This window comes from Mercurialis annua, linkage group LG3, assembly GCF_937616625.2.
Source record: "Mercurialis annua linkage group LG3, ddMerAnnu1.2, whole genome shotgun sequence".
Taxonomy (NCBI): domain Eukaryota; kingdom Viridiplantae; phylum Streptophyta; class Magnoliopsida; order Malpighiales; family Euphorbiaceae; genus Mercurialis; species Mercurialis annua.
The window spans coordinates 68,971,651-68,997,808 of NC_065572.1; the positions used below are offsets into that span (position 1 = coordinate 68,971,651).

Consider the following 26,158-nt stretch of genomic DNA (forward strand, 5'->3'; position numbering starts at 1 on the left):
AACCTCCTAATATAGCTTGTTGCTCCGCTACTGTCCACATATATCTGAATTAGTCATCTTTTTCTCATTCACGAGTCTACTTCAGAATTTCTAATTGTCATAGCCATTTCCATTTTTATTTACAGGTTGTTCTATAAAAGACTGTTTTTAATTGTTTTTATTCATTTATATAATTATCTTTGTCCTTATCAAACATTACGAAACAACAAACATCCTATTATCTTACTCAATTGGACGGAGTTCGAGAGCAATTTGGATTCTTTCAGAAATTTTTAAGTGGATGAGAAATTCAGGGGTTCAATTGTTTTGCAAAATTCTCATAAAAGCTACTATACAACAAAAGTTTAAGTAATTAATTTAAAGTTGAACAAGAATTACTGGCATTTTTTAGAATTGAATTAAAATTACTGTTTTTTTAATCTGCACATAAAAAATGTTAAACGTTTCTATCTGTTACATAGACCTAAAAGTCATCATTTTAAAGTAAATAAAAAATTTAAAGATTAGGAGTAGTGGAAGGAGTGGGTAACAATATATCTTATAAAATTCAATTGTGTCCATGAAATCTTGTTTTTATATTCTGACAATTAACCATTGAAGCTCAACTAGCTAGAGAAACAAAAATGTGGACTAGTTTTTTTCAGTTCTCTGAAGAAACTTCCTCAATGTCACTACCCTTAGTATTCACCATTTTAGCTCTATTTTTGTTCCTCTTTCTGCTGAAAAAATGGTCTCTCCTTTTCAACAACAGGTCAGCACCACCGTCGCCGCGTAAGCTTCCGATCATAGGAAACCTCCACCAACTAGGAACCTATCCTCATCGCTCTCTTCGAGCCTTAGCTCAAACGCATGGCCCGATCATGTTCATTCACTTAGGTAGCGTACCGGTTCTTGTAATCTCATCGGCTACGCTGGCTCGTGAGATTATGAAAACCCACGACCTAGTGTTTGCTGACAGGCCTGGTACAAAAATGGGTAAGATGCTCCTGTATGATAATAAAGACGTAGCTGCAGCGCCTTACGGAGAATACTGGAGGCAAACGAAAAGTATTTGCGTATTGCATTTACTAAGTAACCGAAGAGTACAATCTTATGCTCCAGTTAGAGAAGAAGAGACCGCTTTGATGATTGAAACTATAACCAACTCTTGTTCGGATTCCGCAGTTAATTTAAGCGAAGCCATTGTTGGGGTTACGAATCATGTAGTGAGTCGAGTTGCTTTGGGGAGAAAGTATAGTCCGGTCGAAGCAGGGAGGAACTTTAAGGAGCTTTTAGGGGAGTTTTTGAGTTTATTGGGAGGTTTTGATGTTGGGGATTTTGTTCCGTGGCTTGGTTGGGTTAATCATGTGACTGGGTTGTATACTAAAGTAGAGAGAGTGGCTAAAGAGGTTGATGATTTCTTAGAGAAAGTGGTTGAAGAACATATAGCTAGCGGTGGTGTTAGAGAAGATAATAGTAAGGATTTTGTGGATGTTTTGCTTTGGATTCAGAAGGAGAATATGGCTGGTTTTCCTATTGATAGAACTTGCATCAAGGCCATTATCTTGGTAATTTCTCTATCTTTTATGATAAATTTATATTTAATCATTATCTTACTTTTCTTTCAAGAAAAAAGTATTGCACGCATCCGTTGCGGCATGTCATTCGTGCAACAAACCAATTGCGTGTTAGGCATGTAAAAAAATTAATAATAAAAAAAATAAATAATAATAAAAAAATTTCATATTTATTGCGAATATGACATGACTCAACCAATGCATGAGATAAACATTTTCTTTTAAAACCTTAAGTATTATGAAAAACTCATAAAAGGAGTCTAGAAATTAGATATCCGGTTGTCATTTAAAACTAATTTGTCTTTTATAGAATTGAAATTTGATTACTATGTGATACAGTAGGCAACATCCGATCAGTAAAAACATAGTACCCATTAAGATGCGAGAAAATTTATTGCGGTAAGATCTCGCTAATGCGCAGATTCAATTTAGTACCTTAAAACACCGTTTAAAGACTTAGACAGGACTTTCCGGTTGAATTGTGAACTAGCCACTTATCCGGTCTCGTACAAAAATTGGAAATTTGATCCAACCAGATTGGACCGAATTAAATTAGGAGAATCAGAATAAACTAGTGGTTCAACCAAACAGAGAAAATTAACGACAAACAAATCTATTGAAAAGTACATAAATTATGTTGCTTATTTTTTACTTTTACTAAATCGGTGGGTTTTTAAACACTTTCCTAAACTTCGATTTTATTCAAAATATCTCTGGACAACGAATTGAAAAACTTGATATTTAAAAATTGCATGGGACAGGTACAGTGAATTTCTTAATTTCACAAATTTGTTTGCTTCAGGATGTATTTGCAGCAGGAACAGAGACTACGTACACAGTGGTTGAATGGGCAATGACAGAGCTCTTAAAACATCCAGACATCATGACCAAAGTCCAAACCGAATTAAGACAAAATGCCACAAACAAATCATTCATAACAGAAAAAGATTCAAGTGAAATGAAATATCTAAAAGCAGTGATCAAAGAAACTCTCCGATTGCATCCTCCGATACCGTTACTAGTGCCTCGAATATCAATGAAAGCTGTCCAATTACAGGGATTTGAGATCTCAGCAAGAACGCAAGTGATCATCAATGCTTTTGCAATTGGCAGAGACCCTGAAGTTTGGGACAGAGCTGAAGAATTCTGGCCTGACAGATTCTTGAATAGTAGTATTGATTTTAAAGGACAAGATTTTGAGTTGATACCGTTTGGTTCAGGCAGGAGGATTTGTCCTGGTGTTGAGTTTGCTATGAAGACAGATGAGCTTGTGTTAGCAAATCTGTTATACAAATTTGATTGGACATTATCTAAAGAAGAGGATTCTGAAGTTGTTGAATGCACTGGGCTCACCATACACAGAAAATTCCCACTCTTTGCTTTTGCAACTCCATACAATTCTTAACCAATGTAATGGTACTTCTTACCCATCTTACATTTTGTTTTAGTACGTTCGAAATGTTTAAAACAAAAATCGTGTGAATGATCACTTTTCATATTACATTTTGTTTTTGAGAAACTAAGGGGCCGTTTGGTTGGGCAAAAAAAGGGGGAATGGGAATGGGAATGATTTTCATTGTTTGTGTTTGTTTTGTCAAATTACACTAGGGAATGGGAATGTGATTACCCCTTCAATGGGAATCACCCATTCCCCCTTACCCCATGGGAATGAAATTTTGGGAATGGGAATCAAAATTTTAAAAAATATTCTAATGGTAAATAATAAATATATTATTATTAAAAAAATTATTTTTAAATTTTAAAAAATATACTTAAAATAAAAAAAATATTTTTTTAAAGAAAAATATTTTTTTTAAAATATCATTTTATTTTTTTATTTTTTTTAAAAAATATTTTTTTATTTTTTAAAATATAATTTTAAAAAAATAATTCTTTTATATAAAAAAATTAAAAAAATAATTTTTTTTAAATAAATAATAAATAATTTTTTTATTAAATTTACCCATTCCCATTCCCATTCCTACACTTTGAACCAAACAAAAAATGAAATCAATCATTCCCATTCCCATTCCCATTCCTTCTCATTCCGATTCCCATTCCGATTCCCATTCCCAACCTTGAACCAAAAGAATTTATATTTTCAGAGGTAGTAGCGAAGCCACTCACAGACGGACGGACGGGTCCGTACCCCCGCTCTAGTCGAAACATAAATTTTCTTTGCAAAAATTTTGAATTACAGTTTAACTGGTTTGAAAAAATTTCATTAATATTTTCATCCTTGTTATTTGCCCAAGTGATATTATTGTTGAAGTGAGAATTTTCAATATTGGTTGTGTGTGTAATGAACATGTGTTTAAATATTAGTCGGATATTTTCACTTAATACCAATTGATTTTAAGATGAAATCTAATACTCCCTCCGTTCTTTTTTAGTTGTCCATTTAGCAAAATATATTTGTCTCTAATTAGTTGTCCATTTGGAATTTCAATGTAATTTTAGTTATTATCTTCCAAATTTACCCATGTTTTCATTTAAAAAGCATTTATTAACTAATAAGACTATATTAGTATTTTTCTTCATAATTTAAGACAAAAGGAGCATTATCTTGGTATGTGTAATATTTACTAAATTGACAACTAAAAAAGAACGGAGGGAGTAATCATTTTCTAGCTGCATCTGAGAAATTCTCATATAGACTTTATAGACTAACCTCTTAATCCACTTAAAGAATAAAAAATATAAATTTCTGTTATATTATTCATATAATCATGTAGATATTTTAAATATATTTTTTAATTTAAATTATTCAGAATAGAAAGTTTAATGAATTCTCATAATAAAATGTCTTTCTAAAAACTCAAATCACATTTATAAAATAGACTCCAAATATTCAAAAAGAATTTCAAAGCAAACTCTCCATCCCTTATAGTGTTAGAGCATTTGTAAGGATACTTATTATAATAAGACCATAACCTCAAAAAATATCAAACATTTGCGATTCATATGATCAAATCTTTCAAAATCAATCAATATAACCCTTTTTTATATATTATGTTTTTTTTATAATTATTTTTGAACCAGTTCAGTTTTTTATTGTGATTAAACTTTTTATTGTGACACAACATGTAAAGATTTGATATTTTTATTATAATTAATTTTTTAATTTTATATATATGGCTCTCATGTTGGCAAAAAAAATCAATTTTATTCAAATTTGACTATAATTGAAACACAATTTGTCAAAGGAAATTATATATGCCAATTTTAAAAGTTTTGATCACAACTGACAAAAGTTGTAAATGATATTTTTAGAGGATTTGGCCTTATAATAATAATTCATCTTTTATAAGATAATGATCATTTTATATTAAAAGAACATTTTTTTTATTAATTTTATTCCAATATGAACTTAAGTTTATAAATTTTTATTTTTATTAATGTCCATAAATATTAAATAAAATTATGGTATTTATTTTCTTATTTCAATTTATTTTTTAAGCTGGATAAAAATAAAGTCGTATTATTGAGAGAAAAAATAACTAACTTATTTTAAAATTAAAAATGACATTGTAGATATGTGAATTAGAGAATGGAGTTCTGCTCTCCACATATAGAGAGTCAAACACACTTTCTTTTCTAAATTTATAAAGTAAAATATCTATTGAAGTTTTAATTTAAACTATTTAATAAAGAGTTTGACTCTTTTAATTCTTAAACAAATAAATAAAAAAGAATAATTTGGTTCCTAAATTTATAAAAATGTAAATTAATTAAAGAGATTGATATTAGTTAGCATTGATGAAAACACATTATGCATGCAAAAGAATACTTGACATACAAAACATTGGACTAATTTATAAACTTTTAGCAAAATATCAGATAATTTAATCTGATTTTATAATTTTATGGACCAAATTGGTCCTTTTTCTTCTTCTTTAACACTATTAGAGATGGATGATTTGTTACTTTTCTTTTTGAAGAAAAAAAAATATGAAATAAGTTATGTCGGTAAAGATAAAAAAATATATTAGATTGGATAATTTTAAAAAGTCTAATCACTTAAAAATCCCTGATCTCTAGGCTCCTTTTCAATCCTATCCTGACGTTAAAAAATTGTCAATTTTATTCACTTTTGAATTTTCCCTATTTAATTGTACCTGACGCATCAAATTGATCTCTTTTTACTTGAATAACATTTAAAACAAGTTTCATATTTAAAATATATTCTAAATAGACAGTAATCTTAAAAATAGTTCAAAAAAGCCATCTTCTTCCTCAAAAAATTCTCTATATATTCTTAACTAATTAAATCTAAATAAATTTAATATATAAATAATTAATCTTTTAAATTAAAAAATTGTCAAACTCGTCCCAACATTAAAATGCCTCCGACAACCCGAAACCGATTTGAAATCGGTTCGAAATCGGTTCGTCTTTCCCATACCAGATCTAGTTCATCCAGATCTGGACGAACCAGATCTGGTCCATGGAGGACGAGACCTGCTCGTCCTCCATGGAAGGAGGACGAAGCTATCGTCCTCCTTGGACTGCTCGTCCTCCATTGAACCAAAACAAAACGACACCATAAAGCCACCAACACCAACACAGATAACACTCCCCACTTTACACATGCAGTTCGCCATTGTCAGCCAAACCCTTCTGAGAAAAACTCAAAAAATCTCTGAACTTTGGACCCTTTTTAATTTTTGATGGTGTAAACATGGAAAAAGTTCAAATCTTGAAACTAAAAATGCAAATAAGGGAACCAAATCCAAGAAAAATTTGGTGGGTTTGTTTGTACTATTATGAACAAGAAAAGCTCAACAGCACGAACACCATTACTGAAAATGATATGGTGATGATGTTGATCTTCTTGCTCTGTGCATAGATTTTTTAAGTTATGAATTGTTTATGTTTATGTATATATTTTGGAAAATGCTGTTTAAATTAGGATTTTTTTAAGTTATGAACTACTCGGCAAATTTTCCGGCGTGTCCGAGGGTGGTTGGTAGCGGGTTCGGAAAAGGGGTGGCGGATTCAGAGTCGGAAGTTGACTTATATCGGTTTTTAATTTATTTATAAAATTAATTAAGATTTAAATTAATTTTAATTTGAATATGATTTTTTTGTTAATTTTGAAAGATAAAATATTTTTTTGTACTTTCTCAAATAGAAAAGAATATAATTTTATCCTTAAATTTAGTTATTTGGATGATTTCATTCTTAAAGTAAAAAAATTATCAAAAATTGTCAAATTGGGGTACAATTGAAAACAGAAAATTTAAAAATGGGTAAAATTAATAATTTTTTAACCTTGGGTAGAGGTGGCCACGGTTCATAACCCGACGGTTCCGGTTCGGAACCGCCGGGTCACGGTTCAAGAAAAAGTTGAACCGGCCCGGAACCGCCTAAGAGACGGTTCCATGACGGTTCAGAACCGGACGGTTCCGGTTCCGGTTTAGGACGGTTTAAAAAAAAATTAAAATTAAAATTAAAATTTAATTACTAAAAATGTATTTTAACAATAAAATAACTCACACGGAGATAGTATTACAAGAAAATAAAGATTTTTTTTTAAATTATAATATTAACCAAAAATTTAACTAAAACAAATATAACATATATTTTATTATAAAAGTAAATATATTATATAATAAAGATATAATATATATTTTAAATATATAATTTATATTTTTTATTAACGGGTTCGACCCTTAAACCGTCGGTTCCGATCCGGAACCGCCGGTTCACGGTTCAACAAATTTGGAACCGGCCCGGAACCGCCCTTTGTACGGTTCCGGGCCGGTTTTAGTCCGGTTCCGGGTTTGACCGGTTCCGGGCCGGGTTTGACCGGGCCGGTTCCGGGCCGGTTCACGGGCTGACCCGGCCTATGGCCACCTCTAACCTTGGGATAGGATTGAAAAAGGGCCCTATTTTAAAATCATGTTATATTTGACAAACAAACCATAATTATGCGTAGACGAAAAATATTTTATTTACAATGCATTTCTTTTATAGTATATGATATAGATTAACGTTATTCATAGTGCATGCAGAAAAGTTTGTACACGCCGTAAATATTTTACAAACAATTATATGTATGGAGTTGCAACAACAAATAATGGATATTTCTTATGTATAGTGAGACCGATGCTTTCAGTATCATCCAAATCTTCTCCTTTAGCTACACCATGTGGTGTCCAGTCGAACTTGTATAGCAAATTTGCCAGCGCAAGCTCATCTGTGATCGTTGCAAACTGAATACCAGGACAAGTCCTTCTGCCTGATCCAAATGGTATCAGTTCAAAATCATGTCCTTTGAAATCAATCGAGTTATTTAGAAACCTGTCTGGCCGGAACTCTTCAGCCTGGTCCCATAATGTGGGATCTCTACCTATTGCAAAAGCGTTAACGATAACTTGGGTTCCGGCTGCAATGTCGTATCCCTGTAATTTGACATCTTTCATGGCTACACGAGGAAGTAGTAACGGGACTGGAGGGTGCATTCGAAAAGTTTCCTTAATCACAGCTTTTAAGAATTGCAGTTTGTTTAGATCTGTTTCTGATATAAACAATTTGCTTTTGGCAATTTCTCTTATTTCATTTTGAACTTTCTTCATGATCTCAGGATGTCTTAAGAGTTCTGTCATCACCCATTCCATCAATGTATATGTAGTGTCTGTACCAGCTATAAATATATCCTACCCAAAACAAATATGGAATTAAAATGGGGGTGATAAAATATTGACATCATAACTCATTTGCCGCACGGAAATAGTTTTTAGCAACGTCACGTCGTCATAAAAGTTCAATATAGAGTTGCTAACTTTTTTTACAACGGCTATAATGGTTGTGCGTGTTGTTATACTGTTATTTTTTTATGATAGTTTTTTTAAATATTGACTGCTACTAATAAATTTACAAAAATTATAGAAATTGGGTGTTAAAAAAGTTGCTTATAACCGTAAAAAGTTGTTGTAAAAAAATTAAAAAATTAAAAAATTAAAAAGTTCATTTATTATTTTAATATGTAATATAATTTTTTAAAAAATATTTAGTTATAATTTAAATTTTAGACTTTTATTAAAATTCAATATTTTTATTTTGTCACCAGTATTATCCAATTCACTTTTTTAAATGTAGGATTTTTATTTTTATTTTTCTTTCTTTCTTTTAATAACAAAATTATTTATCGTTATGAAATATTTATATTTGAAAGGTTATTATCTTAAAAAAAAATCTCCAACATTCATATTTTTCCGATTTAAGCATAATTTACCAGCTGTGGCACTCCGCATCCAAATCTTTTCAAACCTATCTACTTATACCCCAATGTCGTTTTAGGTGTTTTTTCTGCTGAAAATGATGTTATTTTGTGTTTTGAACGACCAAAACGACATATGATTAGACATTTAAGTTGTAATGTCAAAAATGAAGATTGGACGTTTTTTGTGCCGAAAATAAAAGGTTGAAATATGGGGTGACACGTTTAGTAAAATGTGTTTAAATTGAATAAAAACGTAAAATGTGGAGTTTTTTTTATGACATTTCTATTTAATACGAAATAATAGTCTACATAAAAAGTAAATCTTTTATAACTTGATTACTTGTTATAAAATAATTACATTTAAAAACAATGTAAAATAAGTCGCCATTTAAAGTATAACTTTTTACAACTTTACTAGCCACTGGTAAATAATTATATTTAATTAAAATTGATACTAAATAGTCGTTACAAAATATATATTTTATAAAAATTGAAATTTTTTGTAATAGACCGTAATTAAAAGTCACTTTTCTTTTACTATACACACCAAAGTATTAATTATTGCACCGCAGGAGGAGTTGGTAATTCTTTTAAAAGGAAAAAAAATCTGAAAGTGAAACGAGATCGAAACGACGTGGGTCAGGATTTTTAGATGTTGTTGTTTATATGTTAAATGACTATAAATAGTAGTATAATTTTTTAAATATTGTTTTTTTTGTATGAAAATAAGTTGAATCATATTTAAAAAAAGTAGTAAAATTATTTTTATAAAAAATAGTGAAGGTTTAACGGTGCTAAAAAGGCGAACCTATTTTAAAAATCTTTCAAGAGTTGTAAATTTATCCCAGTTTGATTAATTTGTTGGGAATCTATTCAGTTTTTCGAAATCGGCGTAATATTTTCAAAATTAATTTAACCATGTGGAATTTCAATTAATAACTCTTTTTTTTCAATTAGACATTCAATTGTATAGTAGATACAATTAAATCAATTTTAAAAAATTGGATAAATTTTCAATACTCTGTCAAATTAGTATAGATTTATAAAAGGCAGAAGGTACAAACAAATCCTAGACTTTTTCTTAAAAGTACAGATCATCCCTTTTATTTTTAGGCACAATTAAGCCCTCGTATTTTTAATGAACAATTAAACCCTCATTGTTTTAAAATTAAACAAAAAACAAGACCTGACAATTCGTGTATGCGGGTCATAAACGGGTCAAACCCGTTTATACACGAACACGATTAGGCTAAACACGAACACGACACGATTATTAATCGGGTTTAATATACAAAACCCAAACACGACACGGATATTACATGGGTTACACGACACGTATAAACACGTTTATTTAAACGTGTTAATGGATCAACCCGTTTAAAGTGACACGTTTAAACCCGTTTAATTATTTAACTACTTTTTTAATTTATTTAATATAATATTAAAAGAATTATTACCATATTTTGAGATAAATACTATTTTAATTATATACTATAATATAAAATATTTATTTAAAATTAAAAATTTAATAACATTTAAATTATAAAAATAAATAATATTTAATTAAAAATAGTTAACCGTGTTTAAAAGGGTTAGGCGTGTATAACCCATTTATACCCGAAATTAATCGTGTCATAAACGGGTCCCAAACCCATTTACATCAAACCCAAACCCGTTTAACTTCGTGTCGTGTCTTATCATTTAACCGTGTCGTGTCTAAAATTGTCAGGTCTAAAAAAAACCCTTTTAGTTTATTTTTGGAAACTTACTCCTCTCAAATTTTCGGTGCATATTTTAAACTTTAAAATTATTTTTGAACTTTTTTTCTATCACTACTAGAAAACTGCTTAATCGCGACGGATTTTAGCGACGGATTTTAAATCCGTCGCTAAAATGAAGATTACCGACGGATTTAGCGACGGATTTTATATCCGTCGCTAAATCCTACTAAAAATTGGCGGGATTCATCCCGCCAAATTTAGCGACGGAAATTCCGTCGCTAAAATGGCGGGATGAATCCCGCAAAAAAAAATGCACTTTTAGCGACAGATTTTAGAATCCGTCACTAAAAGTATATCAATTAGCGACAGATAGTTTAATCCGTCGCTAATGTCTAAATTTTAGCGACGGATTAAATTATCCGTCGCTAAAAGTCCTATTTTATTAAAAAAATATTAATTAACAAAAAAATATTTAATAATTAACAATATTTATTTATTAAAAATAAGTAATTATTAAAAATAATTAACTATTAAAAATTAATTAATTAATTGTTTTTATTTAAAATAATTATTTATTAATTATTTATTTAAAAAATAATTTGTATGAAAAATAATTATTTTATAATGCGGGAGTATATAATTACGAGTGTAAATATTTCCTCATTTTAGTTATATTTAAATATAATATACATACATATGTAATAAGAGTTTGAGTTGGTTAAGATGGAGCTGCGCGCGGGGGAACTCCAAAGTTAAAGAGCTTTGGATTGGAGCAATTCAATGATGGGTGACCTACTGGGAAGTTAGGTCGATTGCGAGGATTGTTGGTGGGTGACAGTGTGTGGTCTATCGCGGGTGAGTGGGTTACGGTGGGCTATTGATTAAATAAAATTTCATTTTACAATTTTAATTAAAAAAAATATTTTTTTTAATTTTAAAAAATTAGCGACGGATTATAATCCGTCGCTAAATTCCGTCGCTAATTTTTTTTAAATCCGTCGCTAATTTTTTTTTCTGTCGGTAAAAAATTTTGCGACCAGAAATCCACCGACGGACTGAGTCCGTCGGTAATCCGTCGCTAATATCAATTAGCGACGGATTTTAGGCATTTAGCGACGGAAAAATCCGTCGCTAAATGCCTGATTTCTAGTAGTGTATATGATTATAAGAGACATGTCAGCTACTAACGAGTGTTTCTAGTGGTGTTGGACGAGATAAGTTATTTATTCTATTTGAAAATAAAGAAAGTTTAATTATACCCAAAAAAGTAGAAAAAAAATCTTTATTTTTGTAAAAATTATTAGAGGTTTTTTTATACCTTTTGCCTTTATAAAATTTAAAAAGTTCTGGATCGATTTTTAAAAAATCTATAAGATTGCCATTCTGACACCATTAAACCAATAAAGAAAGATATGTGTAGAGATTCAACGAGTTACCAGAGTGATAGCTTTAATGCAAGTTCTATCAATAGGAAAACCAGCCAAATTGTCTTTTTGAAGGCAAAGCAAAACATCCACAAAATCCTTATTAGTATCTTCTTTGCTATAGCAACCACTAGCTATATGTTCATCAAGTACCATTTCTAGGAAATCATCAAGTTCTTTAGCCACTTTTCCCGCTTTAGCATACAGCCCAGTCACATGATTAACCCACCCCAGCCATCGAATATAATCCCCAACATCGAAACCTCCCAATAAACTCTGAAATTCCTCTAATAGCTCCCTAACTGTTCTCCCTCCTATCGGCCCATACTTTCTCCCCAGAGCTATTCTGCAAACTATATTATTCGTAACCTTAGCAATCTCTTCACTGAAATTTACTACTGACGACGAAGAAGAAGAGTTTTTTATGGTATCGATCATTAAATTTATCTCTTCTTCTCGAACTTTTCTATAAGATTGTACCCTTTTGTTATTAAGTAGATGCACAACGCATAGGCTTTTCTTTTGTCTCCAGTGTTCACCATACCGACCTACAGCCACATCTTTCTGATCATACACAAGCATCGTCAGCAATTTTGTAGTAGGTCTATCTGCAAAGATAAGATCATGGGTTTTCATGATCTCGCGAGCTAGTTCAGCTGACGAGACAACTAAGACCGGGTTACTCCCTAAGTGAAGCAACATGATCGGACCATGCGTGTGAGCCAAGATTCGAAGAGAACGATGAGGATGTAAGCCGAGTTGGTGGAGGTTTCCTATGATTGGAAGCTTAGGTGGAGAAGGTGGTAGTTTTCTGTCGAGTGGAGATGGTTTCTTGAAGAAGAAGATAATGAAGGACGAGGCTAAGATGGTGAAGAATAAGGGTAGCAACAAGGAGGAAGTTCCAAGTTGCTGCAGCTCTGAGGAAAAGTGATGGAAGATCCACATTTTTTCTACTACTGAATAACTCTATCTAGCTATCTGTGCATGCTTGACTAATGAGTACTCCTCGTCCATTTATAAAGACCTAAATATTAGGTTATATTTTCCACAAACTTCTTATCTAGGATTTGATTGCTTAGAAATGTCGAATAAAATTAGATAAGAAATTGTCTTTGATGCTATAGATGAAAAGGGCTGTAACGTAGATTAGAAGAGTACGTAATGATATTGGAGAGGTGATTGTCGTCTTTCGCTATTGCTACTATTGTCTCGACTTAATTGTTCGTTGTACATGGGAGAAGATTGGTCACCATGCACACATCAAATCTTATTCTTAAGAAGTTCTTAGGTGAGCCACAAATAAAAATAATATGAACAATATCTAGAAGTTGAAAACTCATTAAAAGCTTAATTCAAATCAAATTAAATTTGAAACAAAGTATTTTTAAGTCAAATGACTAAAATAAACCTTTCGTGAAAGTTTTACAAAAATCCAAACCTTTTAATTTTATCCAATTTGTCCTAAAATGTACATGATTTCGTTTCTATTATGTCTAACTATACAATTTTACTTATGTGGCGCTAATATGTGGCAATGTCACATCAGCGCCACGACGCCACATGAGTAAAATTACATAGTTGGATATAATTGAAACGAAATCATGCATTTCAGGACAAATTGGTTAAAATTGAAAGATTTGGACTTTTGTGAAACTTTCATGAAAGGGTTGGCCTTTTTTTAGTCATTTTACCTATTTTTAATACGTAATCTATACAAAATTTCAAATTCATGATAAATGTCTAATAAATTTAAATAGAAGAAAAAACTATCGACCTTTCATAAAATGGAAAAATTAAACCTTTTAGTAAACTTTAGTATGACTCAATATATAATTAACCCCTAAACACTCCTTAATTATTATTTTTATTTTCAACAATGACAAACATAATTTGTCTATTTTGTTAAAGAAATTTATAAAATAGGTAAATTTAATCTATTTTGAAGATATTAAATAATATTTTACGCCAAAATATACCCTTATTATTCAATAGAATTGTCTACTTTCAGAAATTTTCTTGCCCCAAAATTCTTATCAATTTCTAAAAATTAACAATTTTTAAATCTAATCTTTCTATACTATCCCTATTCAAAATTCACTAATGAGCTAGTATTTTAGTGATATTTATAAGTTGAATTTAGAGGCTACATTAAATAAGGATATAACAAAAAAATAAAAAAAATACTATATATAAAAATTCATAATATTAATTATATTTTATTAAATTATGTGATAATGACAAAATGGACAATTCTATTAGAACGGATGAAATACATAAAAGAGATTGATTAAGGAAATATTTTTTTTTTTTAAAATTAACGCTTATTACGTATGAAATGTTAAATCGACTATAAAAAAGATTATGATGTCTAATAAAAACAATTTTAGTTAGTAAGTGTAATAGATTAAAATTGTAAATATAATGAAAGGGTTAAATTATACATAAATCCAATAGATTTTGATATATATCTACATGTTAGTATGCGTGTCATTCGTTCACTCCTTAAAAATGTAAATTGACAAAGAAATAAAAATACAGACATGCGATAGAAATATATATAATTAATAAGTGCTATATAATAAAATGGTATAATTTCAGGTTAAAAAACTATGTATAATAATGTTTAGTATATATTTGCTCTTAACTTTTTAAAGTATTTCAAAACGACGAGATGAGTTATTTTAAGTGGTAAAAGCGCCATAGCTAAGGCCGATATGTCATGGATTCCAGTCATCATGTGATCCTAACAGTATTAAACTAGCAAAAAAAAATATCAGTTTGATATCTGAATTTATAACAGTGAACCAAAGAAAATAAAAAAAATATTATTTTCATAAATTAGTCAAATATATTTATTAAAAAATATAATCAATTTAAAATTTTATTAAAAAGGTTAATAAATTAGTTTAATATTTGTTTGTCAAATAGATTTTTGCAAGCTTTTTTGGCAATAAAACTAATTAAAATTCATCATTGTTTATTTACTTGATTTATATATATATATATATATATATATATATATATATATATATATATATATATATATATATATATATACACAAAATTGTTATTTAAAAGAAAGACTGATCAGCCGTACTGGTCATTTGCATTTTTATTATGTTATGTATTTATAATTTTTTTCCTAACCAAAAATAACTTAATTTTATTTAGTAAGCAGTACTCCCTCCGTTCTTTTTTAGTTGTCCATTTAGCCAAATGAATTTGTCTATATTTAGTTGTTCATTTAGAATTTCAAGATAACATTAGCTATTATCTTTCAAATTTAACCCTTCTTAATAAATGACTTATAACTCAATTTACAAAGTATTTATTATATAGTAGGGTTATATTAGTATTTACTCCTATTATTTAAGACAAAAATCCCACTATCTTAATATGTGCAATTCTGACTAAATGGACAACTAAAAAGGAACGGAGGGAGTACTATATTCAATTTAGAGTAAAAATTTCCCATTTTTTTTAAATAGTAAATAACATAATTTTAAAAAATAATATCGAAGAAATTTTAAAAATAAAAGCATAAATAATAGTACATTTTTTTTCTGATTTTATATATAATCAATCCATAAAAAATTATTATCTTTACTAGTTTCATGTATATTAATTTTTTTAAAAGTAGTTATATTAAATTTTTCTGTTATTAATATATGAATAACTATATACATATTTTTTACTTACTCCAAAGTACGTGAAATTAATAAATCAAAATTCTTGTTTCAAACCTATTGATTTTTTATGCATGTGATTTATCATCGTGGTAAAAATTATTTAAAAATTTCAAATAAAAAATTACTAGTTGATGATAAAATTTGTGTGGTTTATAAATGTTAGCAATTGAGAAAACATAAAAATTATTAAAAACGCTGCTTTTATTTTTTGAAAATTCCTTAAATAAAATAATAAATTTATATTTTTCTAATAGTGCCAATCTAAATTAGATTTTTTTTCTTTACTTTCTCTTTTGATGGCCTCCATCTTACATAAAAACATGTGCGCTAATGCAAATATATATAGAATTAACATACATTTATTTTTAGAAGTAAATTTAAAAATAAGTTTATACTTTTTTGAGTAAGTTTTTTTATCATTATAGTCTATAATCTTTTGCCGTCTAAAAATAGAAGTTAATAAGGTGACCCATATTCTCTCATGTACGACGTTGTGATTGACCAAAACCGAATCAAGACAAGAGTTGCAATGCTAAACGACAATCTCCTCTCCCACAGTACACAACATTTTCCTGAGGCTCTCCAATTTTATTACGTACTCCTCTAATCGTATCAAAGCCACTTATTACGACCTACGGGAATTTCTAATCTGGTTTTATTCAAGATTTTAAACCTAATTAAATGCCAGAAAATGAGAAGTTAGTGAACAGGAATCAAATATTTAGGTCATTATAAATATGGATGAGTAGTGAAGCATGCAGAGACAGTTAGCTATTAGATAATTAATCAGAAAAATGTTGAGCTTCCTTCAGTTCTCACCAGAGCTGCAGCAACATGGAACTTCCTCATTGTTGCTACCTTTATTATTCTTCACCATCTTAGCCTCGTCCTTCATTATCTTCTTCTTCAAGAAACCGTCTCCACTCCACAGAAAACAACCACCTTCTCCATCTAAGCTTCCAGTCATAGGAAACCTCCACCAACTCGGCTTACATCCTCATCGTTCTCTTCGAATCTTGGCCCACATGCATGGTCCGATCATGTTGCTTCACTTAGGGAGTAACCCCGTCTTGGTTGTCTCATCACCCGAACTGGCTCGCGACATCATGAAAACACATGATCTTATCTTTGCGGACAGACCTACTACAAAATTGTTGACGATGCTTGTGTATGATCAGAAAGATGTGGCTGTAGGTCGGTATGGTGAGCACTGGAGACAAAAGAAAAGCATATGCGTTGTGCATCTATTAAATAACAAAAGGGTACAATCTTACAAAGAGATTAGAGAAGAAGAGATAAATTTAATGATCGATACCATAATAAACTCTTCTTTTTCTTCTTCAAATTCATCAGTAGTTAATTTAAGTGAAGAGATGGCTAGGGTTAGCAATAATGTTGTTTTCAGAACAGCTTTGGGGAGAAAGTATAGTCCTATTGGAGGGAGAACATTTAGGGAGCTTTTAGAGGAATTTCAGAGTTTATTGGGAGGCTTTGATGTTGGAGATTATATTCCATGGCTTGGGTGGGTTAATCATGTGACTGGGCTGTATGCTCAAGCTAGAAAAGTGGCTAAAGAGTTTGATGATTTCCTAGAAAAGGTAATTGATGAACATATTGCAAAGGGTTGCTATAGCAAAGAAGATACTGATAAGGATTTTGTGGATGTTTTGCTTTGCCTTCAAAAACAGAACTCGGCTGGTTTTTCGATTGATAGAACCTGTATCAAAGCTATCATCCTGGTAATTCCTTATTTTTTTTTTCTCTCTCTTTGGTTTATGACGAAAATAAAATGAAGATATTATGTGACTGTTTGTTCAACCGCTTGATATATAGTTAAACGTTAAATTTTTAAACTTCCAAAAACTACATATATAGATGTTTGATATATTGATATAATATCAGTTTATCTTCAAACAAATGCACATACGAAAGCTTCATTTTGAACTTGTTTTAACAATTGATAGTTGATTTAACATTTTTAGATGTTACCAATGAGTTATAATTTTAATGGTATAAGCGCTAGCTAACAAACGGGTAAGTAGTTGGTTTAAATCTTTCCACAAGCGCTCTTACTTCCAATTATCAAAAATAAAAAAAACATTATTAAATATTGGACAAAACTATTCACATTAAAATATATTAATTTTTTAAAATGTATAACCTCTTTAAATTATTTCATTATTTTATAAATTAAATTAAAATAAAATTATTATATTGTAAAATAAATTAAATTAAAAGAGTAGTAGTTATTTAATTTATTTGATTTTGTGAAGTAGGTATATTTTCTATTTTCTATTATATTTAATATATAAAATATCTTTGTATAAAATAATAACAATTTTGAGCTAATATGATTTAATTTAATTATAATATAAAATACTAAAAATGATTTCACATTTTATATTTATTTAATATATAAATACTATAAATTAGCTATCAGTTATCATCTATATCTGCTATGAACAACAATTGAACCAAACAAATCCCATAATCCAATATTTTTGAAACATTTTTTTCGTTTTAAATAATATTTTTTTTTTCAATTTCATATTATTCCAACAAAAATTTCCTCGATTAAATTTTTTAGCAACTCCTATTGTGCTGTAATAAAATTTAATTCTAAGACTTTGGTGCAGATGATCAGTTGTGATGTGGATGTCACTGTTTTGTCGCCTTCCCCATTTTAATTCTACACTTGTTTTGTGTAGGATATATTTGTAGCTGGTACAGACACTACATACACATTGATGGAATGGGTGATGACGGAACTCCTGAGGCATCCTGAGATCATGAAGAGAGTCCAAAATGAAATTAGAGAAATTGCCAAAGACAAAATATTTATATCAGAAACGGATTTGAATAAACTACCATACTTAAAAGCAGTGATCAAAGAAACCTTCCGAATGCATCCTCCGGTCCCATTACTACTTCCTCGTGTAGCTATGAAAGATGTCAAATTACAGGGATACGGTGTTGAAGCCGGAACCCAAGTTATTATTAATGTTTTTGCAATCGGTAGAGATCCGACATTATGGGACCGAGCTGAAGAGTTCTGGCCAGACAGGTTTTTAAATGGTTCTATTGACTTTAGAGGACATGATTTTGAGCTAACACCATTTGGATCAGGCAGAAGAATTTGTCCCGGTATTCAGTTTGCAACGAACACATATGAGCTTGCCCTAGCAAATTTGCTATACAGGTTTGAGTGGGCACCGCATGGTCTAGTTAAAGGTGAAGATTTGGATATTACAGAAAGTGTTGGTATCGCAGTACATAAAAAACATCCCCTTTTTGCAGTTGCAACTCCATACATATAAATTTAATATTATATATACAGTGTGTTTGTATTTTATTTAACTTGATAAACTTTGTTCTGTATGCATTATGAATAATAATTATCTTCATCTATATCTATCTATAACTATTCTATAAGAGCGAAGGGGGGACAGGCAAATTTACAATATTAGGCTTCAATAATTAAAAAAATTACGAAAGGGGGACAGGCAAATTTACAATATTAGGCTTCAATAATTAAAAAAATTACGAATATAAAAATTGTTAAGGTAATAATATAGAAATTAGCTCTTGATGGAATTGTAATTGACTTAGAATTACTTTTTTTTCCCGTAAAAATAAAAATAATTCAATCTGTAAGAGTTTGATTTTAGTATAATTTAGTCAACTTACTCATTTAGATAATAGAGAGTATTAAAGATAGGAGCAAACTCCATAAGAGTAATTGACATTTGTGTCAATTTCAAACACTAATTAGTGAACAAATAGGCGGAAAAAAAGTAATTCTAACTCTGGTTCGGTTTCTACTCTGTGGAGAAATCTGCATTATCTTTGGAGCAATATTTCGTTTGGCACTCACTGTGCTCTTGGGGATGGCCGAACCATCAACTTTTGGAACGACAACTGGCTCGCTGACTTGGGGCCATTGAAATTGCTTTCCTTTGCTCCTATTCAGGCCAACGATCTAACTAAGAAGGTCCATGAGTTCACTACCAATGGAACTTGGAACTGGAATTACTTGACCAACACGGTCCCTTCTTCAGTTCTTCTTCACCTAGCTGCTGTCCGTCCCCCCTCCGAGATTGCAGGACCTGATCTTATTTATTGGGGCCTTTCGAGAAATGGTACCTTTAGTGTCAACTCTGCTTATAAAATGCAGGAAAATCTGTCTCTTGAGGTTGACCAAGCCAAATGGAGCCGTATTTGGAATTGGCCAGGAGCCCCAAGAGTTAGGACTTTTCTTTGGTTGGCAGCTAAGGACAATCTGATGACCAATTCAGAACGCTACCGGAGACATATGACCGCCGATGGCTCTTGTACTTTCTGTGGATTCCATTCAGAGGATAACAATCATGTCTTGAGGCATTGCATCTTCGCTAGGGAAGTTTGGCGTAAAACCCATCTTATTTTCAGCTCTAGCATTAGCAATGATTTTTTCAATTCTCCTTTTGATGTTTGGCTGTTCAAAAATTTACAGGTTCATAAAAATGCGAGGGAAGGTTCTTGGGCTATCCCTTTCGGTTTAACTTGTTGGAGTCTTTGGCAACACCGCAACAATTTTGTGTTCAATGGAGAGAGATGCAGCTCGGATTCCGTTGTCCAGAAAATCATTCACTGCGTCGAGTACACCAATGCTGCTCATCGCTATGCCATTCTTTCTAATCCAGGCCTTGGGAATAAGAAAGAGCACTTGATAGGTTGGAGTCCCCCTCCTCCTCATGTTTTAAAGATTAATACGGATGGAGCGGTTCGCTTGTCAGATAATAAGGCTACCTCAGGAGGTGTAGCTCGGGATGATGCAGGAAATTGGCGATTTGGATTCAGTCGTTGCATTGGTTACTGTTCTGTCTTTCAGGCAGAATTATGGGGAGCTCTCGACGGTCTGGAAATCGCTTGGAACAAAGGCTTCAGGAACATCATTCTTGAAATGGACAGTAAGCTTGCTGTTGATGCGCTTACTATGAAGAATTATCCCACTAATGCCAATTCTAGCTTGCTGAACTCTATTAGATCCTTCTTAGCGCAAGATTGGAATGTTAATGTTGTTCATATCCATCGTGAAGGCAACCGGTGCGCAGATCGCTTGGCAAATCAAGGCTTTCGCCATGAGGTGGGTCTAATCATTCATGACACCATGCCTCAGGGAGTTGCAGACTGCATTTTGGATGATATAGCGGGTGTTTCTTTACCCCGTATGTGTAGATCTCTTTAGTTTCTTGGGCTTTGGCCTTTCGTCTCTCTAAAAAAAAAAAAAAAGTGAACAAATAGCACTATGTACTATCTATAATTAACAACGGCCAATCAATTCATATTATCGTGAAAGTAATCAGTTACATGGTTAAATTTAATAAATTATTTTATTATAAATATTACTTCAATAATTTTACATAGCCCAATGGATATGGACATGATTAATTCATTTAATAAATTATTTTATTATAAATATTACTTCAATAATTTTACATAGCCCAATTGATATGGACATGATTAATTCAATTTGACAAATGAACAACAATCAACATTCAATTATATTTAATTTTGAGTAGCATAACTTTATTGTTTTAATTTAAATATTTAATTATATTTAATATATTAACGGGTCATATTAATATTATTTAACAATTTAATTAACATTTATATATAACGGGTCATATGAATGTCGCTCACATGCATAGCACATGGGCAATATGTGAAGGGAGGAACATATAAAATTATAATAATATACTTAATTAAAAATATAATTTATATTAAAAATTATAAAATTAAGTCATTAGAAAATGTCAAATTATTAGGAGTTTTCATTTCAATTGGATAACCGTCCATACTGCATAAAATATAGTAGCATAAGCCTCCGTTTTTTTTAAAATATAACAAGAGTCCAATATGAACATATAATTGCTTATATATTCAAACAAAAAAATTCACATTAAGATAGTATGATGATCAAGATTACAATGTTTTTGAAAAATCCACTAAAACTAACTTAATGAATTTTGGATGAGCTTAATTATATGAATATTTTTATTATTAAATTTAAACTCTTAATTATTATACAATTTACTTATGCATTTAGATTTGAGATATATAAAAATTAAAAAATATTTAATTTCACAATTTTTTAACAATTGATAAAAAAATAAAATGTTATGTTTAATAATTTAATTATATTTGATGTATATAACGGGTTATATAAATATAACTCACGAGTTATAACTTAAAAATAAGTAAAAAAATTAAATTTTTGAAAATAAAAATTATTTAATTAATATTTAATAAGTATAACGGGTCATATAAGTGTCGCTCACGTGCGTAGCACGTGGCGAAAAACTAGTACTATATATAAAAGCACGGATGGAGGGACAGACAAATTTACTGAATAATCCTTTTCAGTTTACTACTAAATAAAGGTTTTATAGTCATTAACTAATTAGTTATTTAATGAATCACTATTGTAATTAAATTCCTAATTAAAATAGGTAGCTAAATTATCTCCAATTTAGTTTTTAGTATGTAAAAAATAACTACATTGTCTCCAAATTAGTAGGAATACTTATCTTTTAGTTTGATTGAACTAAAAAATTAAAATACTATATTTGGTCAATATAATATTATTTAAATTTCTATTTTATTATTTTTAAAGATATTATTAATAAAATTAAGTTAATTATTTAATTTGGTTATTATAAAACCAAAAGAAGAATAAATTCAGTATGGAAAAAATTTAATAACCGAATATATTATATTTACTTTTACAAAAATTCTTAACTAATTTAATATTAATTATGAATAAAAAATTGATATAATTATAATTAATTTACTAATATGTTCATTAACGAGTTACGTTAGCCACGTGCATAGCACGTAATGCGAAACTAGTTCCATAAAAAGTTCAAATGCAAACCAAATAGAAATTGACAAATTATAGTTAGTTTTAAAGTATTTTATCATTATCTTTATTAAGATCTCATTAGAGATGAGTTAGATTTTTATTTGCATACGTGGACTGTACAAGTTGATACGTTTGTTCCGGTCCATGAACTAGGTTGTGATCGACAAACACTCAAATCTCTTCTTCCATACAACCTTTCTTGTGGCTATCCAGTGTTGTTACAATCATATCTCTAACCTACGCCAAACAAGAGACTGACCAGAATCCTTTTCTCACCAATTATCTTCTTCTTCGTCATTACTAGTGAATTTATGTGAAGAGATTGCTAAGGTTAGCAACAGGGACGAAGTTAGAATTTTTTTTCGAGGGGCAAAAAAATTTATAACTACCAGAAAATAGTCGTAAAATTTAAATATCAAAATTTAAATATCAATCATAAAAGTATTAAATATCAAATATCAAATATCAGTCGCAAAATTAAATATAAAAATATTAAATATCAATCGTAAAATTTTATATTTTCTTTTATATCATAAAATTCATCGATAATTGAATCAGTACCTTGTAATTTTCTTCTCAATGTAAGTGCCTTAGAAAATATTGGCGGGTTACAAACAAATCATTTAAATATTAACTTCTTAGACAGAATTTAACTCGATATAACTACCTCTTCTATTGATAACTCTAACTAGCCCAAACATTACCCAATAAATAGACAATAAAGAAAAGGCTTAACGCCTTAAAAATTCCGACCTTTCATCCCCTTCTCAATTCTATCCTGACGTTAAAAAATTGTCAATTTTACCTCAGATTGTATTTTTTCATTTCAATTGTATCCTAAAAATGGTCAATTTAATATAGAAAATTAATCTAATGCAAAAAGGGTCAATTTAGAGAATTTTTGCCAGATAAAAAAGTCAATTTTATACTTCAGAGTAATTGGAATGAAAAAAAATGCAAAATAGGGTAAAATTGACAAATTTGCAATATCAGAATAGGATTAAAAAAGGATGAAAGGTCAGGGTTTTTAAGACATTAAATGTAAAAAAAATACTAAAATTTTAAAAAGGCCAAGCCAAGACCAGCTTATGTTTCGTGCACCAATATTTGTAAGAGATTACAAACTTAGAGAAAAAACAAAATGAAGCCTTTAAGAGTTATTTATACTAGTTTGTGGAATGAAAAGATTAAGAAGGGGAGAGTGATTTTTTTTTTTTATAGGTGAAAGAAGATCCTACCCTGAAGGTGGGATAAAGAAGATCCTACCCTTCAGGTGGGACATAATTATTAATTATTTAATATATCTATACTATATATAAAAGTACGGAAGGGGGGGGACATGCACTTTTACTAAATGACCCTTTCTATTTTATTACCAATTACTATATAAGTCAAAGTTTTAAAGTCATTTACTATTAAATTAGTATATTAATTATTGTGGAAGAATTAAATTAAAATAAGGACTCTAGACATAATTTATCAAATAAACACTCTATTTTATAGCCAAAAAAATATATTCATCTTAATTGACTTTATGATAATTAAGGAAAAATATTATATACTACTACAATTAAAATACTTTTCTAAACTAACACTATTCTTTTACTATCTAATATACTTTTCTAAACGAAATTGTTCATTAAACCATTAACATTAAAGAGATGGGTTGGGATTTTAGCACTCACAATTTTATTTTTGTACTCCACTATATTGTTTAATAGCTAAATTACATGTGTCTTTCTCTTCTACTTGAGTTTTTCTTTTTTGCTAATTAAGCATTCATGAGCTGTACTAGCCACCGTAATCACTATTAGTAAACTTTTTTTTCTAACTGAAAACGTTAATCTAAAAAAAAAGATGGAGATTCAATCAATGGACACGTATTAGATCAGTATTCTTTTCCCAATTTATCAGGAACAAGGTTATTTTTTAATAAAATAGAAAGAGATATAATATTAAAATTCCGCATGAATAATTGTAATTTTTGAAAATTTCATAACTAATTCTACAATTTTTATTTTAGATCAAACAATTAAAATATTTAAATTTTATTTTCCGTGTCTCAAAAATGTGTAAATTGTTTTGTATTTTTTCCCTTAAAATATCCATTGCTCTATTTAAAAGATATAAGGCAAATTGAATATCAATTGCAACAATAATTTTGAAATTTTAAAATAAATCGATGTTTGGTGAGACATCAATGGTAATGTCGGACAAAAAATGCGAATGACAAAAAAAATGATCATATTAGTTCTAGAGGTTAATTACGAGAATAGGGAAAATGTTATTGCTAAAGGTTAATTTCATATAAAATCACCACATTTACACGTTTTTTCATTTTAATCAAGTCCTTTAAAAAGTGTCAAATAAAATCATCACCTTTTATTTTTTTACAAATCAATCATCGATGAGTAAAATTCAATGTCTTTTTCCTTCCAAATAAATGTTTTAATCTGACTGTTGTCCTATTAACACACAAAATATATTCCTCTTACTCTTATTTTATTGATTTCGGTTGTCAAGTCAACAAAGATATACAGATTTTTCACATTCGTGATAGATTTGCAAAAAAAAAATGAAAGGTGGTGATTTAATTTGACACTTTTTAAAGGACGTGATTAAAATGAAAAAACGTGTAAAGGTGGTGATTTTATATGGAATTAACCCAATTGCTAATGTGATAAAGGGTAATATAGTCAACTATAAATTATAGAGGATTGCATAAAACAGTTTGGGAGTGCGAAACTGCCCTAAAGAGATTATAACAACAATATTATAAAATTTGAAAAAGGGGAACCTTAAAAAAACCCACTAGATTGTCTTTAATTAAAATTAGACTCTATTTTTATTAGAATTGGAGATACTCTTAGTATTTTAAATTAGCTAATTCTAATATTAAACGGACAATTTATTTGTACGATCATATAGATTAATAGTTAAAATAGTAGTAAAAACAATAGAGAAAATATCTGTAACACTAATTTTTTTGTATATTAGGCATAGTTAGTTTTTTTAATATATAATTAAACTATTTAATTATTTTTACTTATATATTCATGATTTAATGTATTATTTTATTAGTAATAATTTATTATATATAAAAAAAATATGTACCAAAAGCATATCCACAACTATAAAAAAATATTGGAACACGCTATTATTTTTCAGACATAAAAATAAAAATGTTAATTAATTATAAAATACATTTTATAAGTCAATTAAAAATAAATTTAAAAAAAATCAACCAAAAAAGTACAAATATCTTCAAATTTCTTTTCATTAATATAGTCAACAAACTAAACATTTATATTCTAACATTTAAAATTATTATTTTTTAGCAATGAACTGATGTATTAATGAAAAATTTATTTTATTAATAAAAGAATTGAAAATGATTTATTTTAAAGTATCTTATATTTCTACTAAATACTAATTATTAAAACATAAATTGACGAGTCACATTATGAGCCACGTGCGTAGCACGTAATGCGAAACTAGTAAATATAAGAGTTTTATAATATTGAAAGTTTTAGAGATGTTGATTACAAATGGACTAAACAAAAAAAGAATATTGGATGCAGTTACCTTCATTTAGGTTAGTGGTATTAAAGAAATTGATTACACCATTTAAAAATA

The 26,158-nt window shown here is 29.4% G+C and overlaps 3 protein-coding genes across 3 annotated transcripts; 2 read left to right on the forward strand and 1 right to left on the reverse strand.

The window, feature by feature from the left end:
- Nucleotides 1–528: 528 nt before the first annotated feature.
- On the forward strand, nucleotides 529–3,057 carry LOC126673243 (cytochrome P450 736A117-like). Its single transcript, XM_050367319.1, has 2 exons — nucleotides 529–1,547; nucleotides 2,359–3,057. The coding sequence occupies exons 1-2, from the start codon at nucleotides 624–626 to the stop codon at nucleotides 2,959–2,961; spliced, it is 1,527 nt and encodes a 508-aa protein (XP_050223276.1). The 5' UTR covers nucleotides 529–623; the 3' UTR covers nucleotides 2,962–3,057.
- A 4,476-nt stretch (nucleotides 3,058–7,533) lies between these two features.
- On the reverse strand, nucleotides 7,534–12,959 carry LOC126673199 (cytochrome P450 736A117-like). Its single transcript, XM_050367222.2, has 2 exons — nucleotides 11,942–12,959; nucleotides 7,534–8,218 (listed from the first exon to the last, which is right to left on the reverse strand). Exons 1-2 carry the CDS (start codon nucleotides 12,872–12,874, stop codon nucleotides 7,610–7,612), a joined length of 1,542 nt encoding a protein of 513 aa, XP_050223179.1. The 5' UTR covers nucleotides 12,875–12,959; the 3' UTR covers nucleotides 7,534–7,609.
- A 3,370-nt stretch (nucleotides 12,960–16,329) lies between these two features.
- On the forward strand, nucleotides 16,330–18,980 carry LOC126673198 (cytochrome P450 736A117-like). The gene is made up of 2 exons (XM_050367221.2): nucleotides 16,330–17,357; nucleotides 18,327–18,980. Exons 1-2 carry the CDS (start codon nucleotides 16,413–16,415, stop codon nucleotides 18,933–18,935), a joined length of 1,554 nt encoding a protein of 517 aa, XP_050223178.1. The 5' UTR covers nucleotides 16,330–16,412; the 3' UTR covers nucleotides 18,936–18,980.
- The last annotated feature ends 7,178 nt before the right edge of the window (nucleotides 18,981–26,158 follow it).

Bases quoted from the DNA above. Each gene is read 5' to 3' on its own strand.
- LOC126673198 (XM_050367221.2), top strand. From the start codon at position 16,413: ATGTTGAGCTTCCTTCAGTTCTCACCAGAGCTGCAGCAACATGGAACT. The intron at 17,358-18,326 runs GTAATTCCTTAT...TGTTTTGTGTAG, and splicing joins GTATCAAAGCTATCATCCTG to GATATATTTGTAGCTGGTAC.
- LOC126673199 (XM_050367222.2), bottom strand. From the start codon at position 12,874: ATGTGGATCTTCCATCACTTTTCCTCAGAGCTGCAGCAACTTGGAACT. The intron at 8,219-11,941 runs GTAACTCGTTGA...TGTTTTGGGTAG, and splicing joins GCATTAAAGCTATCACTCTG to GATATATTTATAGCTGGTAC.
- LOC126673243 (XM_050367319.1), top strand. From the start codon at position 624: ATGTGGACTAGTTTTTTTCAGTTCTCTGAAGAAACTTCCTCAATGTCA. The intron at 1,548-2,358 runs GTAATTTCTCTA...TGTTTGCTTCAG, and splicing joins GCATCAAGGCCATTATCTTG to GATGTATTTGCAGCAGGAAC.